This window comes from Lycium ferocissimum, chromosome 5, assembly GCF_029784015.1.
Source record: "Lycium ferocissimum isolate CSIRO_LF1 chromosome 5, AGI_CSIRO_Lferr_CH_V1, whole genome shotgun sequence".
Taxonomy (NCBI): Eukaryota; Viridiplantae; Streptophyta; class Magnoliopsida; order Solanales; family Solanaceae; genus Lycium; species Lycium ferocissimum.
Window position 1 is genome coordinate 21,206,688 of NC_081346.1, and position 15,882 is coordinate 21,222,569.

At 37.9% G+C, this 15,882-nt stretch overlaps 1 protein-coding gene across 4 annotated transcripts; it reads left to right on the forward strand.

Annotated features, from left to right (window-relative positions):
* The first annotated feature begins 7,448 nt into the window (after nucleotides 1–7,448).
* LOC132056463 (polypyrimidine tract-binding protein homolog 2) lies at nucleotides 7,449–15,882 on the forward strand. Of its 4 annotated transcripts, none has more exons than XM_059448677.1 (11): nucleotides 7,449–7,675; nucleotides 9,899–10,101; nucleotides 10,212–10,421; nucleotides 11,834–11,896; nucleotides 12,004–12,077; nucleotides 12,860–12,952; nucleotides 13,303–13,360; nucleotides 13,948–14,052; nucleotides 14,154–14,235; nucleotides 14,979–15,091; nucleotides 15,284–15,882. In XM_059448677.1, exons 2-11 carry the CDS (start codon nucleotides 9,916–9,918, stop codon nucleotides 15,635–15,637), a joined length of 1,338 nt encoding a protein of 445 aa, XP_059304660.1. In that variant the 5' UTR covers nucleotides 7,449–7,675; nucleotides 9,899–9,915; the 3' UTR covers nucleotides 15,638–15,882. The 4 variants fall into 4 exon arrangements, with proteins under 4 accessions (XP_059304660.1, XP_059304661.1, XP_059304662.1 ...); XM_059448678.1 differs by having other exon boundaries at nucleotides 7,459–7,581; XM_059448679.1 differs by lacking the exons at nucleotides 7,449–7,675; nucleotides 9,899–10,101 and adding an exon at nucleotides 10,554–10,618 and having other exon boundaries at nucleotides 10,280–10,421.

Genomic DNA, 15,882 nt, shown 5'->3' on the forward strand with positions numbered 1-15,882 from the left:
TCTTTGGTGCCATGAATGATTCACTGTGTGAAGAATTTGCAAAGCTTATGGGGAGTGAATTCGAGATGAGCATGATGGGTGAGCTAAACTTCTTTCTTGGTTTGTAAGTAAAACAAACCTCAAAGGGTACTATGATTAGTTAACAGAAGTACATCAAGGAGCTACTCAAGAGATTCGAAATGGAAAATGCTAAGCCTATTGATACTCCTATAGCTATTACCACTCGACTTGACATGGATAAACCTGGTGGTCCAAAGAAATGAGACCTTGTATAGAGGCATCATAGGATCTCTATTATACTTAACGGCTAGCAGGCCTGATATAGTTTCAGTGTTGGGTTGTGTGCGAGATTTCAATCATATCCAAAAGAGTCTCACTTGAATTCTGCAAAAAAAAAATCTTGAGATATCTCAAGCGGACTCCATACTTAGTCTTTTATTATCCATCAGGAGACAACTTTGATTTGGTTGGATATGCAGATGCTGACTATGCTGGTTATTTGGTTGATATAAAGAGCACATTTGGAATGGCACATTTTTTGGGATCATGCCTGATATCTTGGGGTACAAAGAAACAAAACTTAGTGGCTCTCTCCACTGCCGAAGCCAAATATGTTGCTGCTGCCTCTTTCTAGGCCTAATTGCTGTGGATCAAGCAACAACTTGAACATTTTGGTATTCTCACCGATTGTGTACCCTTGCTATGTGACAATACAAGTGCACTTAACATGGTAAAAAATCCAGTGCATCACAAATGAACCAAGCACATTGATGTGACACCATTTCCTAAGGGATAACGTTGAAAAAGGTCTAATATGCATGAAGCTCTGCAAGATAGAAGACCGGGTTGCTGATATCTTCACAAAGGCTTTGAGCAGGGAGCATTTTGAAAGAAATCGCCTGGATTTGGGCTTGATCAAGCCCAACTGATTTTCCTTCATAAATTGGCTATGTTAAGAAAAGAGTTACAATGCAATAAAGTGTTTTTCGATGGCATCTAACTCACTCTTATACTGTTACAGTTATACACGCATGGCAGTCTAAAAAAAAAACAAGCATATGTGACTGTGCACATCCCAGAGTCTCTGCCGAAACCTTCCATAAAACAGTCAAGGGACCTGCTCCCTGTGACTCCGGTTAGTAGTCTTTTCAATACATGTATAAATTTGAAATTTTTATAGTGTCATGTCATCTCTGAATTGACCCACTCAACTTCCTAAGTCTTTCTACAAATTTATGTTCTTCATTTCTCTCTCCCCGCTCAAGTCTATAACCCTACTTTACTCTCTCTCTCTCTCTCTCTCTCGATTAGCAACCAATTCTCTCTTCATCTCTCTAGATTTGTCTTCAACATTGAATTCTCCATAACTAATCTAGAATTAAGTATGTCCACCATGGCTAAAACTGTCCCCACTTCAACACCATCCAAATCCATATTTCTTGCCTCTGCGACCAAATCTCCAAACTTCACATATAACAATCTACCTGTTTCCTCCCAGGATCATAAATCTCTAGCCTATCTAGAATTCACAAGAATCAAACTCCAAGAAAATTTGTAGCCTCCCAATTCTGACCAAATTGAATAGCTCAACTCTATTGGTAGTGACCATACTACGTCGGTCTCAAAGTTTTTCAAAAACACAGACAAATTAGAGGAAAGAGACAATGAACTCGAGGTTGCGAGTCACCCTGCCAAAAAGACTGAAGTACAAGGTCAGAAAGCAGCAAATAGAGTTGCTATCAATATGAAAGAAGGTAAGTCTGTCAGAGTTAAAATGGACAAACTAGTGAACAAGGATGGCCTTGTTTCTACTGCACCTCAAGGTAATTCACTTCCTTGTTTCTACTGCACCTCAAGGTAATTCACTTTCCTCTGAAAGTAACAAGGGAATAGATGAATCGTTCATGGAGTTAGATGGGTGTATTTCTAAGAAGGAAAAGGGTGGATCAAATATCCTACACAGCGAAGTTGAGATTTTGGCTGATTTTGCACAAACCCTGCAAGCCATGAAAAACGGTGAGGGTGTTATTGGTAATTTGAAGTCTGGGTCTATGAAGTTAACAAGGGACTCGAAAGAGGGACCAGATCCCTCGGCCAAGAGAGAATCGAGTCTCACACTCGCGGTATTCCCCCGTCCGGGATGCGGCACACATCCTCAAAAGTAGATTTCGAACTCATGGTCAACCCTGAACCCATATCCATGATTGCTGTACCCTTGGGTGACATGTCTCATGAGAAAGAACCTGACTCCTCTAGTCACACTGTTCGATGAGAAGTGCATCCCCACTGAAGCATCGAGAACCAGGCAAAGCAAACTGGCTGTCGAACTTGCCTTGGATAATGCTCTAAAGGCCAATAAAGCTAAGGGTACTAGGCATACTAAATGAAAAATTGGGTCTCATTGGGAAGATAATGGAGACATCGTACTGGATGCAAATGTTGACATTTCTGACAGTGGTGATATGGTGCCTCAGAAAGGGAAGTCACAGAAAACAAAAAGTGTAGGGAGACCTACTAAAAATGACAATGACCCACTCATCACTGAACCACAAGTTACTAGACCTCGTTCGTCACTGAAGAGAACAAGCAGCAGTCGAAAGGAATTAGGTCTCTCTAAGCACCAATGGAGTGGCAAAAGTGCTACTCAACTTGAAAAGAAACGAAAAGAACAATTAAGGGGTCAGAATGTGCTGTTAGAACGGGTATTTGATCCTGCTATTGCTGATCAATATGGTATGAAGGAGTTGCTTGAGGTAGTTGACTTCACAAATTGAGTCACCTGTTCGTTCCACCTGTGCCTGCTGTATACGAGGCTGAGGTGGCTGAGTTTTATGCAAATTTGTGCTACACTGATGATCGCACATTGCTTGCATCAGTAAATGATACTGCTTTCGAGCTTGATGAGGAGGCACTTGGGAAAATACTAGGGGTTCCTACCGAAGAGATCTGGTTCATAACTGGAGAAGAGGCATCAAATAGCTTTAAATGTGTAATCGCCAAACGAGCAGACAGTATGCCAAGGGCGAGATTTCACAAGAAAGAACTCAAACCTGAGTACCAGCTTGGGTTCGAATTAGTCAACAAAGTGCTTCTACCACGGTCTGAAGGTCGTACTATTGCATCGGTAACAGACCTGGTTCTTCTTGAAGCTCTGTTCGCCTTTCAACCCATCTGTTTGCCAGTGATCATGATCGAGCATATTATCAAGGTGGTAAATGCACGGGAAGGGCGACATGGGCTCCGTTATGGTTTTCTCTTGACCAAAGTCATGGCGCATTTCCACATTCAGCCCGGCAAAGTCACCAAGGGGTCTCAGAAGCACATGTTCACAACATCAACCTTGGAGGAATACGAGTGTGTGCCCAAGAAAGGGGGTGTCAACAGCGTCTCTGCCATCTCTACGCTTCTTGAAGCTCAGGAGGTTGCAAATGCCGAAATTCATAGGGTTACTGCTGAAAACGATCTTCTCAAAGCCTAGCTATCTGAAATGCCACGAGAGTTTGGCTCTTCTGGTGCTTTGGACGCTGCCAACGCTGAAATAGTGCGACTGCAGGCCGCAAATGAACAGCATAAGCAAAAGGTTGATGCCTTTCGTGACCAAATACTGCAAGATCAGCGCACCAGTAATGAGTGTATTGATTAATTCCTGAAGGCTTTAATCCCTCTATTCTCATCACCCTCTCCTTCCTGATTCTCCAAAACCGGTTCTCCCTCTTCCTTAAGTCAGCCTTTATGCTATCTCTCTCCTTTTCTCTTCTGTATGATTTGGCACTGTGACAATTTAATTTTTATGCATTGTATTGATCTGACTGTTATCTCCTGGTTACCATCTCTACTGTTCTGGGAGTTACTCTGTCTTGTGCACTGTTACTTGCTTGCTTGTTCATAAACTGTTTGTGCCGTGTTGGCCAAGTGGCTTCGAATTATGTTATTGAACTTCTTTTTGCTTGTCAATTTTGTTTCTTTTCGATGATGCCAAAAAGGGGAAAGGAGGATGGTAGATGATGTGTAAAGGAAAGGAAAGACGATATGTGTAACGGGGAAGATGAAATGTGTCATAAGTAAGGGAAAGACGAAATAAATATGTTGTTTGATAACATGTTGCTTGCTTTAAAATAGTTTGTTTTGCAGGGGGAACTGGTCCTCAGGGGGAACATCAATTCTGCGTTTGTCATCATCAAAAAGGGGGAAATTGATAAGTTGTGTTACATTCTATGTTTTGATGATTTTTCAAACTGCTGGAGAACCAAAGAGGGACCTGGTCTACTATGTGTTCTCTCTGTACATCGTACAGTCAACAGTAACAGCTGTAAAGCTGCACTGCTCACTGCACACAAGTACAACAAAGCTGCTGCGGCCGTGCTTTAAGTCAAACGTGGGATGAGTGGTCTCTACCTCATCCCACATGCTCCCAAATATATTCTCAACATGTTACAACACATTAAGCATCACTTGGAAAACCTAGAATCACTTTAAAGTGCAGCCGTCACAGGATTCTCCAAGTGTTCAAAACAAAGCTGACCATAAACTGAAGGACCAAATCCCATCAACTGAAGATGTCAACGTCTCTTAGTTTGTTTTGAGCTTTGTTTATGTTCTTTAACTTGTAAACATACTCTTCTCTAAAGAAGTTGTTGTAGGTAGCTTAAATTCTCAGTAGTTGTTTGTAGGCAGCTTACCTATTCAATCTATTGAGAGACACCCTTGGCTAGAGTTAATCAAGATGTATTGGTTTGGCTAAAGGTAGTCAAACTTAGTTGAGTGTGTGCTATAGTTAGTCATAGCATGTAGCTTACAATAGGGTTATTGTAAGGGTTTAATTTCTAGGTTACAACAGGTTGTAATATGAAGTTGCTCAGTGTAGTGGAGTAGAAATCCTACGTGGTAGGTCGTGATTTTTAATCCCTTAAGTAAGGAATTTTCACATAAATATCTATGTTATTTACTTATTGACTGTCTGAGGGAACTGGTAGACAACCAAGTCGCTTCATATATTGTTTGGTGGACACATAGGTTTTATCAACTAAACCCAAAAAAGCCTATCCAAATACCAAACAAGAAAGACCTGCCAAAAACCTAACAAACCCAAAAACATAAGATCAAAATCTACAGACATTACTCCACATCAATCACACAACTTTCTACACCTGATATTGACATAAATAAAGTTCAAATTAAAATTCAATATTAATATCACCCCAGTTACTTAAACTACCAACCAACTAGAAAATTTCACAGAATCAACTATTTACGAAGAGATATCAACTATTAACCAAGAGATGGGCATTGGCCGCGAATTATTAAAAATGGACCAAGTACATTCATTATTTGTTGATTGGAAAGCTCCAGCTAAGAATATCCATGAAGATTACGATCTGACAAGCTTCATACCTTCAACTTGGAAGATGATCTAGCTAAGAACGGAAGCAACTCATACATTTTTGAGAACTTAATATTTTGTGACGTACCTCCTGTTTTTGTGTGTGTGTGTGTGTGTGTTTTTTTTTTTTTTTTTTCAAAATAATTCAATAAGCCGAGCTATGTAATAAATCTTTCTAGTAAACAATAAAAATCTAGTCTTTTTAATCAATAAAGTAAAAAAGCTATGGAAAGATTTACATGTTTAATAATCGTTGTCAGGTCTAATGGTGATCTGAAATTCTATGTATGTCAATTTTTAACATTCAATTTCAATTGCTGAACCATGTTGCTTATTCAAGGCAAGCAATCCAATTATTGTATTATAAACATGATCCATCGTATGCTTTAAATATATATAACTTGACTATCTATATTTGTAGTTAAAACATCTAAATCGATTTTAGTACAATATTTGTTACTTTCATATTACAAAAATGACGTAACAACGCGGAGATTTTTTTGATGAATTTGTTGAATCATAAGAGGTCGAGAGTCTTATTCTACTTAACCGGGGTGTTCAAATGAGATCGAAAAATCGATCCGAACCGGTAAACTGAGTCAAACCGACTTAATAAAACCAAAACCGACTTGGTTTGATTTGATTTGGTTTTAAATTTTAAAAAACCGATAACTTTTGGTTTGGTTTGGTGTTAAACCAAAAAAACCCGAACCAAAACCAAACCAAATCGATAGATACATACATATTTAAAATATTTTATATATATATATATATATATATATATATATATATATCTTTCTTCAAAATTTTGCTCGTACTCAAGTCCAATATAAATTCAAATAATTAGAAAGAAAAGTGTAGCCCATTTAAGTTTAAGGTAAAATAAAATAAAAATTTGCTAAAGGTAAAATAGATTTTTTCCCCTTATCCAGTTTTACGGTTTCCTCTTTTACATGCCATCTGAACTACTACTAATAAACTAGCATTTTATCCGTAACAAATTAAAGGGAAGAAAATGGCAATTGAAATTTAAAAAGATTTGGTAGATGACTTTGTCTTTCTGTTTATCATTTTCCGTTTTAACTTCTGTGCTTTCTTCTCAATGCTTCATAAACACGATGAGTCTAGATAACAAAACTTCCGGAGGGCTGCGTAATATCAAAAGGCTATATGTAGGGAGGTAACTAGAATCATGAAAAGTAGATGTTATGTTTCTGTAATTCCTATACCCATAACCATAGGCCTATACGTAAATAAAGTTAATGAAATAATTAAGAAGATTCTAAGATTTGAATGGATCACGTCAGAGCCGTATTTAGTTACCATTTAATTCAAAAGGTTCTTTGTATTGATACATTCTTAAAATCCGAAAAAAACCGCAAAAACCGAACCAAACCGACAAAATCGAGACCGATAGAATTTATACTATAATGGTTTGGTTTGGTTTGAATATTAAAAAAAATCGACTTAATTGGTTTGGTTTAGTTTGGTTTTAACCAAAAATCGAGCCACAACTTTTACATTTAAGGGTGTGACTTATTAGTCAATGAAGGATGTTGAACACCATAAAGTCTCGGGTTCAATTTTCAATAGAGACAAAAATATTAGGTTATTTCTTTCATCTGTTTTAACTTTGATGGAAAGAGTTACTCGATACTTGCTGCTGAGATGTGGCATGTATATGTGGAATTATCTAAAAGCAAACAAAAATTACTCCCTCCGTCCCATAATAAGTGTCACCTTAGCTAATTTTTTTGTCCCCTAATAAGTGTCACGTTAGGAAATCAAAACATAAATTAACTAGTTTTTTCCAATTCTACCTTTAGATAATAAAATAACATTTAAATGATAATTAAAAAATCCACATAATAACTTGGTGTTATTGAATTTCTAAAGTTAAAAGATTATTTTTTGTGCATGCTCTAATCAAAAGTTGAAATTAATTTATTTTTATTATATAAAGGTAATTTAGTAAATTTTATTATATTATTAATTTCTTAATATGCGTATTTTTGGCTAAGGATAGTAAAAGCAAGACGTATACGGTATTGTTCTTTCTACAAGTATGCTTGTTGTTCCATTCTTTCTTTGAAGAAACATTTTCATATTATTCAATCCTTGAACTGAGTTGTCCTTACCTTATAAAAACTATCATAAATTGAGGGAGTTCTAATTTTTGTCATCTATCGGTTCATTAATTAGTAAGTATACTCTAACCCATCGGCTTTGTATCTCTCATCCTACTGGGCGTCAAAGTTGTGTGCTGTGAAACCCTAATCTCGGACAACAGCCTAGGTACCATCTTCTCTAATCCTGTGATTTCTTTTTGTTCTTTTTTTTTTTTGGTTTTGTTTTTGTGCCCTAATCCCTCTTATTCATTAACTATTTAACGTTTGCGTTTAAACATTTTGCTTTCAATTGTCACACTGAATCCTGGAAATTCTATTATACAGTTTTTCGTCCTTAGAGAAATAGAAGTAGCTCGTGTTTTTTTTTTTTTGTTTTAAATATATTCGATGAGTTTGAGTTGAGGGATTGTACGATATTGATTGTTTTTTTTAATCCCATTTAATGGTGTCCCGGTTAATCTTGTAGTCAATCCAGGTCACAATTACGTTCAATCACTGCCCGATTTAGGGTTTGTGGTTGGTTGACCATGAAGTTGAAGTCTTTTTAGCTGCATGAATCGCAGCGAGTCTCAAGAAATTAGGCCATTCGGATATGTTGCTTAACGTCTTGTAATGTACTTTGAAATTGAAATAGAAATTCAGAAAGAAGAAGAGGAATTGGACACGAAAATAGGACTATCTTATTAATTCCAACCCAATGGTTACAATTGAAACAATAAGAATCTAATCCAAGTTTGAGCTCCAATCCTGTAATGGATGAAATAGGGTAAGTAGAAAAGTAAGAAAAGAAGAAGAAGACTAAGGGAGATTGAGAGAAACAGAATTACCGGTCCACAAGTTGGGTCTTCTCCCTCGTCATTAGCTTGTTATAGCTAACTGAATTGGTCTCCGCCGTCTGATATATTAACTGCAATTAGGAAAGATTTGAGCCATTTATTCCAGCTGATTAAATGAGCTCGCTATCTATCTCCCTACACGTGTCTTATCTGCTTCACCAACGCTGCCACGTCGCTGCTCCTGTTAACCCTTATTTCCCCGATACAGCTCATTCCCCTTTCCTAATTCGAACCCTAATGCATACCCCTGTCCTTACACGTCTGTGGAAAGATTAATTGTTTTTCTGTTTGTGGAACTTGGATGCATATGATTCTCCACGTAAGTATTTATTTTTGGTGGAGCGAGGAAACGGGATGTGGTGACACTAGTATAATGTGGATTAACTAATATAACTGCATTACAAGTTTGAAGACTTGACTTTTAGTTTAGCAAGAACACTTGTCATGTTTTAATAGAGGATTTGACTTAAATGCAATAAATGCCATCTATATTGTTCTATCTAATATTCTCTTTCTTTATTGGTGTCTCGAGGTTAACCTTGGTGTGTGATAAGGAAATAGTTAACTGGTTGAGTTGGTTATAGTTACTTGATATACCTCCATGAGAAAGCTTATAACATGGGACATTCCTAGAAACTAGAAAGAAGGAAGATATATATGGCAATGGTTGCTTGCACCAAGTGAAATAAGTCCAGTATTTAAGTGGAAAGGTTAGAGGAGGAGCAGGATCATCTTCAAAAAGAGTTTTGAAGGCCACTGTTGGCCCAAAAAGTTAGTTCTAAAAAGATTTCTCTGTCATCAAAAAGAAAAACAATTGCCAATGGTTGTACTTATTCTGAATTATATTCCATCTTTCTAAAAAATTATGTTCCTTATTTGGTATACCTACTTGAGCCGGATGAAAGGAAACATTCACGTCTGATTTTGAGGGGTGGGGTTTTTTTTGTGGGGGGGGGGGATCATCCTATTCCAATTTTTCTTTTGCTAGGCCCATAACTAAAAAGCCCACTTTCTTACGATTACGAGGTTTAATCGAATATGAAATCCAATATTGGAATTACAACATCCCACTATTTTTTACTACCAAGGGTTTCGATTCATTTCGCAATGGAGAAATCTCTAATGGCACAGGGGCTATCTGAGACCAACTAGCCGTTCTAGATTTACTAATTATTATAGAGAATTCGTTGGTAGAATGGGAATAATTGGGGGAAGAAGGACACAGATGGAATGAATAGGAAGATTGAAAAGTTGGAAGAAAAAAGGACTTTTTGGTTAGATGCGTGGAATTGGCTAAGGATTTTATTCGAACAAATATAGATCCAGAATGGATATGTTGCAAAATTGCTTTCTATTTAGAGCATGCTTACTAGATTCACAAGTTTACACTTTTAGCCCAATGTGCTTTTGAGTGTTGCACTGCGACCTTTAGCTTCAAAGTTCACGGAGTCTATATACTGCTTATAATCCAATCAAGCTCTTAGCTTTCAGAGCTTGAGGAGTGTTAAATATTGGGTCGCATGCCATTTTAATATCTGTTATTCTGTTTAAAGCTTGGTTTGTAGTTCGGATGGCATCTGCATCTAGCCAGCCTCAGTTTCGATACACACAGCCCCCATCAAAGGTCCTCCATTTGAGAAACTTACCATGGGAGTGTACAGAGGAGGAGCTGATCGAATTGGGAAAGCCGTTTGGTAGAGTTGTGAATACCAAGTGTAATGTAGGAGCAAACCGAAATCAAGCATTTATAGAGTTCGTGAGTAGCTACAATTCAACTTTCTCTTTCATAGCATATCTGTTTTTCTTGTGAAACTGTACATCCTTCAAAACTTGAGTTTCTTACTTCTGAATTGTTAATATGCGTAGGCAGAATTAAATCAAGCTATTGCAATGATATCGTACTATGCGTCTTCCTCAGAACCAGCTCAGGTACGGGGGAAAACCGTCTACCTACAATATTCCAACAGGCAAGAGATAGTGAACAACAAAACCACAGCAGATTCAGCTGGAAATGTGCTGTTGGTTACAATTGAGGGGAATGATGCTCGCCTTGTCAGCATTGACGTTTTACACTTGGTAAGGATTAAATTACTTCCGATTTACTTTGGTGCTCTCTTCTTCGTGGAAAGGTTTTCTGTAGTTTGGTAATTAGGTTGGAGTATTTCATGCTTTCATGAGCACTCTTTAACATGGAATTGAATGGATCAGCAGGCCAATGTCCAGGATATATCTTCAATGGAAGCTTATTGCATCGGGAGAAAGAGCGCATGCGTGTTTGTCTCCTTTCTCTTTTGCTTAACTCTGGCTCTTTCTTCCTTTCTCCTCATCTAGGTTTCCTGACTTTCTTGGAGTGTCAGATGTTTCTATTCCTCTAAAATCTTCATCCTTCCTTAGCATGTGCATAATGGAGATGCAATTTTTTGTTTTCCAAGGGAAACTTGTTGCATGTGCATCCAGCTACTTGCAGTGGGTGCAGAATTTCCTTTGTTTTGCTTAATGTAATAATGTCTTTTGGTTCAAATAATTCGTAGGTTTTAGGATCCAACTCAATTAGGCTAAACACAAAGTCAGATAATCATTTATGAGTCAGATATTTGGTTACCTAAGCTTCCCCTGTCCAAAGACTTGCTTGTCTTAAAATTTCTGAACTTCTTATTTCAATAATAATTTAAGAAATAATCTCCTTCCTCATGTTTTCGTGCTATTAGGATGTTATTAGAGTGAAAGATTGGTATCTAAAATACAGCTTCATGGAATGGAGCTTGCCCAGTTAGGGGCCAAGATTTTACAAACTTGAGGTGACTTACGGCTGCTGAGAACTTCTCTCATGATGAGCTTTGTTTGATAAGGTCACCCCTGTAATGAAGTCGAACCTTAGGCTTCGTTAACAGATGCGAACGTTAATTTTCTCAATAAAGTTAATTTTGCTTCGTGTGGAATACTAGCCTTGCTTGAGCTTAGTGGTAGATTAAATGCTTTATAGTCTTCCCCTAAACCAAGGGTTTGAGACTTGTAGCAATGCTTCTCGTGGAACTTTCTGAGAGTATGAGGGCCTGACCTAAATTTGCTGACTTCTGAGAACTGTCAGAGAATCTTCTAACTTCAGAGATTTTCTTATGGTCAGGCAGTTTTGTTTGCATCATCATGTATTCATGATCAGTTAGTTTTGTTTGTATCATGTGCAGTAAATGACAGGAAAGAGGTTCTTCTTTTCAACTTCCTCCAGTGTATATCCTTCACATTTTCGGAACTTCTTTAGGTCAACTGACGGGAATACTCTTTGAATAGTTGTTTTTTTTTTTTTTTTTTTTTTTTTTTGCAGTAGAGGGTATAAAGTAGAAGTGTTGTTTGTGCTATTTGTTTCTAATGTATTACTGACATACTTGAGAAGAGCATGTTGGGAATTGCTTATTAGTATGTATGATTTTTCCAAATTTATATTTTTAACATTGAGTAGATTCATTTCTGAAATTATCCTATTCTTTCAGGTGTTTTCAGCTTTTGGGTTTGTGCACAAGATTACAACATTTGAGAAGACTGCAGGATTCCAGGTATTTATGCTTCAGAAGAGTGGTTTAACCAAATTTGATCAGTGTCAATATGCTTGTTGACCTCCTAATTAGCTGACAAGTCCTTCGCATCTTTGAACCATCTTCAGGCTCTAGTGCAATTTACTGATGCAGAAACTGCTACTTCAGCAAAGGATGCCCTGGATGGAAGAAGCATTCCCAGGTGATTTTGGATTTATATTTCAGTTGGTTATGGATTGTTTTTGTAGATGCGATGCATATACATGGTGGCTGGACGTCTTTGAGGAGTTCTTTTCTTAATAATTTACTGAAGGGGTACACATGCTATTTATGTTAGCTGTAGCATATTCAGTTTATATTGATATTTCAGGCACCTTCTTCTTGTGCTCATTTCAGTCCCAGCTATGTGGCAAATGAGCTTATCAAACTCTGCTTTTTAAATGCTGCTACAGAATATATTTATAACTAGTAGTCTAGGACTGGTGAGCTTATTTCCTTATTGTGTAAGAAAGGGGGCTGATCCTCCCTTTCAAGGTCTCAAGTTCGAAACCCGCTGGGTGCAAACAATTTCTGAGGGCCATCGGACTGGGGAAACCCTGAATTACCCGTGGTGCACTTGCGGGAAACTCCTTGCCGAGGGCCTGTGCACCCCCGGGATTAGTCGGGGCTCAAAGAGACTCGGACACCCGGTGCTTAATCAAAAAAAAAAGGGGGCTGATCCTGGTAAAAATTGCTGGTCAGAAAGGATGATTGTTTGGTTGTACTGTGTAATTTAGTTGGCTAAAATTGAGATGGTTGGCTGGCTGTTTAAGTTACATATAGTCACAGCAATTAATGGAATTCTATGATTTTCTAAGGGGAAAACTATATCTCTAAATCTTCATAGCAAACTCAATTTTTGTACCAGAGAAATACTTATTACTAGCTACTACTTATTTTTCATGCAGGGCAGTTGACCGATTTTTTTCTTCTCTCATGCATTAGGTACTTGATTCCGGAACTGGGACCATGTACCCTTAAAATCACATATTCTGCCCATACAGATCTGAGTGTGAAGTTTCAGAGTCATCGTAGCAGGTATATATGATCTCTATCTGCCCCTCCATCTCACACACACATTCACATTTTTTGTGGATAAAGTAAAATAAGTTTATTGAAGATGGGAAGAGAAGATCCCATATAAAGCGGCATACCAAAAAGTAGAGAACCACAAAAAATATGATTCTCCACAAAAGACACCCAATCTTCTATACAAACATACACTTTCATAAGTGATGACTTATTTTAGTTATTGAAAGTTGGTCATACAGATTACTTTTGCGGAATCTTCACCTCATTTATTACATCATGTATATGGCTTAATTTGTTTGGTTAATTATTGCTTTCCACTCTTTCAATCTTATATCTTGTATATGGTTTTGATTTAGGGACTACACCAATTCTCTCCTTCCTGTCGCTTCCTCAGCCATAGATGCAAGTGGTCAGGTAATGCATCAGTCAATGGTCTAAAAGTGCAGACTCAGTTGCACGTAGAGGATTTGCTAGGATTGTTAGATCCTTGTCATCCAGTTTCCTTGTTGCTGGCATTGTGACTTTCTGTGGGATTACTTTAAGATACTGCCCTTTCATACAGCAAAGTATAAATTGGATCACCGTGAATATGTATTCGGAACTAACATAGGGTTGAGCCATAAGTTTATTGATTCGCGTGTGTGTAGAATTTGAGAAGGAAGAATAGGCTTCTTTGTATTTCGATATATCTTTACATCCCAGGAGAAGGGGTTTATACAGTGAGCCCTATAACTAAATAAGGAAAGACAATGAATTACAATAGAAGAAATATTCGATTCTCCTATAACTATGTTAGGAAATAAAGTTTCCTAGAGTCAAACCAATCAACTGATACAATCAACAGTACACGTCTTTACATGGAGTGCACATATTTTTCATTTTTATGTGGTTTGAGATATGTTCCTAGGGGCACCTATTAAAAAATAGTTAATGTTCCTGGGGCGCAACTTGTCATGAAATGCTGTTTATCCCTTCTTTAAATTGGTTTCACTATGCTGCAGTTCAGTTTGGGTTTGGATGGGAAGAAACTGGAACCTGAGAGTAATGTTCTTCTCGCTTCCATTGAGAACATGCAGTATGCAGTTACCTTAGATGTCCTACACACGGTAACAACCTTCTTCAATTGCGAGAAAGCTTTTGTAATTTCTCTCATAACCTGTCTTCTGAGTTGTTTTATTGGTTCTCATTTTCCTTCATTCATGCTCAGGTTTTCTCAGCTTTTGGTCCTGTACTAAAGATTGCTATGTTTGATAAGAATGGAGGGCTTCAGGCTCTGATACAATATCCAGGTAAGATGAAGTGCGGCCAATAATTTGCGAAGTGTTAGTAGTTGTTGCCCTTGGAAGTCATTACTAGCTTGCTCCAATGTTTCTAAAGCATTTGGCAAAGTGGTCAAACACTGTCTTCAGCTTCTTCACATTATATTATATTATGATCTCTATATGGCATTCTGTATTCTAGAGGGGCTATTTGTTTCTAGTGAATATTATGTTGGGTAAATATATTTGCTGTCTGGATCATGATCCCTGCAACTATTTTTGGTGTTTTTGGACTGAGAGGAAACTGCAGGTGTTTTTATGGAATTTCAACTCCAAACCACCGCAAAAGCTAGGTGTTACTTTATTTAGCTGGGACAAGCTAACCCCTTTAAATAGCTCAGTTCAGTTTTGCATTTTGTTGGCTCTCTGATCCTAGAAAAGCCTGATGTACTAGAGTTAACTTTTCTTCTTTTCTTTTTGTGTGCCCTTTTGTAGTTCAGCATCTTCTTGATGCATTTCAATGGAACGCAACTTCATAAAAATATACTTCTTGCTGTTTTCTTTCTCTTTGTTTTTTCTCTCAAGCGACTTGGTTAAAAGTAGTGGGTATATTAGTAAAACAAATGTTTTGAAATCCTGCACCCTAAGGAGCAGTGTTTTCCTCTTTTGAATTGGCCAGCTTGTACAAACTTAGAAGTAGTGGATTTGAATTGGTCATTCTGTAATAAGAGGCTTGTGAGTTGAACTAAGCTATAGATTTGATGATTCTACAGATGTGCGCACAGCTGCTGCTGCAAAGGAAGCTTTGGAAGGACATTCCATATATCAAGGTGGATATTGCATGCTTCACATCTCTTATTCTCGACACACTGATCTTAGTATCAAGGTAAAAGCAGCTTTGTAGAGGGCTTTATTAATTTGAGATATTAATCTGTGACGTGAATTCTGTAATTTAGTGTCATCTATATCTCTTTTGCTCATTGCTTATACTCTCCAGTTTCCTGAGCCTTCTTTTCTCCGTTTCCTGTGAGGGAATAAGCCACTGCCTAAGTTGAATGGTTATCTTTACTGATTTCAGGTTAATAACGATCGCGGCAGAGATTACACAATCCCAAATACCCCTATGGTGAATTCTCAACCTTCTGTCTTGGGGCATCAGCCGCCCCAGATAGGAGGTCCAGGTGTTCATCCATATGGTGCCCCTTCCCAGTACACTCCAGCTCCAGGTGTTGCCCCGCCTCAGCATTCTGCAGGCTGGAACTCGGCACCCTCCACAGCATCTCCATCAATGCCGATGCAGATGCATAGTCACCCTTACATGCCACCTGGTAGTGTGCCGTCTCAGATGGGTTCTGGGATGATGCCAATGCATGGACAGAATGGCATGCCACATCCTACTTCGATGCCTCCTTATCATCCACAATATCGCTAGTGCAAAACAAGCCTTTCCGTACTAGGGTCATTAATTTTGTTGCAGAGAGGTGTTAACCAAAATGTCACAAGTCTCTTGGTCCTAACCGCGTATCTTGCTTTTCTTTGTCTGTCTTTGCTCTCCTTTTTTTTTTTTTTTTTGGGTCAATGGATGTTTTCATAGGTGCTATTAGGCTCTGCATTGTACACTATTCTCGATCATCTTTCATAGGTACGAACTATAATGGAGCCAAAGGCTTTATTTCA

Bases quoted from the DNA above. Each gene is read 5' to 3' on its own strand.
- LOC132056463 (XM_059448677.1), top strand. From the start codon at position 9,916: ATGGCATCTGCATCTAGCCAGCCTCAGTTTCGATACACACAGCCCCCA. The intron at 14,053-14,153 runs GTAACAACCTTC...ATTCATGCTCAG, and splicing joins CCTTAGATGTCCTACACACG to GTTTTCTCAGCTTTTGGTCC. The intron at 14,236-14,978 runs GTAAGATGAAGT...ATGATTCTACAG, and splicing joins GGCTCTGATACAATATCCAG to ATGTGCGCACAGCTGCTGCT.